This window comes from Sphaeroforma arctica, assembly GCF_001186125.1.
Source record: "Sphaeroforma arctica JP610 unplaced genomic scaffold supercont1.4036, whole genome shotgun sequence".
Classification (NCBI taxonomy): Eukaryota; class Ichthyosporea; order Ichthyophonida; genus Sphaeroforma; species Sphaeroforma arctica.
This window is the reverse complement of record NW_014036522.1, coordinates 1,058-2,788: the sequence shown is the minus strand read 5'-3', so window position 1 is coordinate 2,788 and position 1,731 is coordinate 1,058. Positions and strand designations below refer to the sequence as shown.

The following is a 1,731-nucleotide window of genomic DNA, read 5'->3' as shown; positions in this document are numbered from 1 at the left end:
ATTCCTACTTCGAACGAATTATTGATATGTAAGATCAAACAGCCTTCACGTGGGCGTAATCCAACTCCCGATTTTACCTTAAAACGAATGTATATGAATCCAAGAAACCGTACATTAGTAGACGGTAGATTGTCAACTATTAAACACGTGGAAATACATCCTAAACACAAACTGTGCAATAGTACACGGTAGATTGTTATCACAACTCCCAAAGGAAAGAAAGCAACAGTACATAATCTTCGAAAAGGCATGAAATACCTCGTAGATTCTGTCCAGAGTTCGTCAACTTGACCCAGTCCATCATACTGCGGCCCGGTTTCACAGCCACCTTCCGTCTCGGCAGTGGCATTTTGGTGGTAAGTGGCGCAGCATCGAAGGTGGTAGCCGGTATACCATTGCTGGCAAATTGTACCTTGGCTTCTGTGTCCTCGCTCATCACATGTATCTATAGTTTGGATATTATAATATATACCGCCCTATTAGACTTGCAAAGACAATGGATATTTCAAAATAGTGAGTGTTTCAAAGTCATTGGAGTGATTCAACTCGTACCTCTCTATACTCTTGTACAGTCCACACTGTGATTTCGTAGTGAACACCATCAAATCTCACTGAACCTCCAGCGTTCCTCATACCAGGATTGAGGATACAGATGTAAATAATTGGCAATTGCATACCTCTGTGGTCTGTATGTAAATACACCAAAATGCTGATAAATAGTACACTACCCCGCTGTAGAAAATATTATGTACGTATTTACATATTTACAAACATAGGCCCAGTTTTATTGGACACGACAAATTTAAAAAATGAAAAAGTAAAACAAAAATGTTGTTTTTTGTTGTTTTTTTTAAAGAATAAAAAAAGTGTCACTAAAAGTGCCGGACAAGTCTTTTGGGATATTTCATACTTTATAGTCTTCCTCCTCTACTACTAGTAGTAGAGTCCCACAAGCCAACCCGAAAAATCAAAAATCGGACTCCGGCCGAATACATATAAAGGACTGCAAGGATCAGTGTTTGACATCACTTCTCAGATACAACCGCAGAAGTGAAAGTCCCAGACGAAAGAAACAATAACTACGCAAGATGTCAGTACCAACAGAGGAAATCACTATCAACACTGCAGCGACTATGAGAACCATACCATATGTTCATACCTTGTATCATACATCCTTGCCATTTTTGAAATAAATAATATTATCCCTATCAACACGACAGCAACCGATACTAACAACATGGAGAAACGTTCTGGGACATCTGAAGATTCAACTGAACAACCATCGACAAAGCGTTTGAACGACGGTACTACGAGTAAACAGTCCGAATTCACTGTCGCTATCCTGAAAACATTGGTTTTTATCTGCATTTAAAATAATTTAATACAAGTTATTTTTCCAATATTTCCAAAGTGTTCTAAAATCACCTTGATGGCTCCAATAGTATTTGAGACGTTAGTAGATGTAGGGCATTATGAACTAAATTTTATAATCTCTGAACTACTTAATTACAAGTTTTGGTCTTCCCGCCAATCTAAAAAAATTCTTTTTTTAGCTTTTCTTCAGATGGAACTCTATTTATATGGCTAATGTATCAACTTGACTTACGTTCTTATGTTATCTACAAATTAGACATGTGGTCATGAACACTTAGTACTTCTAGTGAAAAGTTTTAATAAAGAACAGCTAGAGTTACGTCCTGTGTGATCGATGATATTAAGGCTCTTACCAAG

General features: G+C 37.4%; 1 protein-coding gene across 1 annotated transcript; it reads right to left on the bottom strand.

Annotated features, from left to right (window-relative positions):
• Positions 1-258: 258 nt before the first annotated feature.
• Positions 259-633, bottom strand: SARC_14017 (hypothetical protein; the record flags this gene model as incomplete). The annotated part of the gene is made up of 2 exons (XM_014291854.1): positions 259-445; positions 553-633. Coding segments are annotated over 2 exons (268 nt in total), but the record flags the coding sequence as incomplete, so codon positions are not given.
• Between the last annotated feature and the right edge of the window lie 1,098 nt (positions 634-1,731).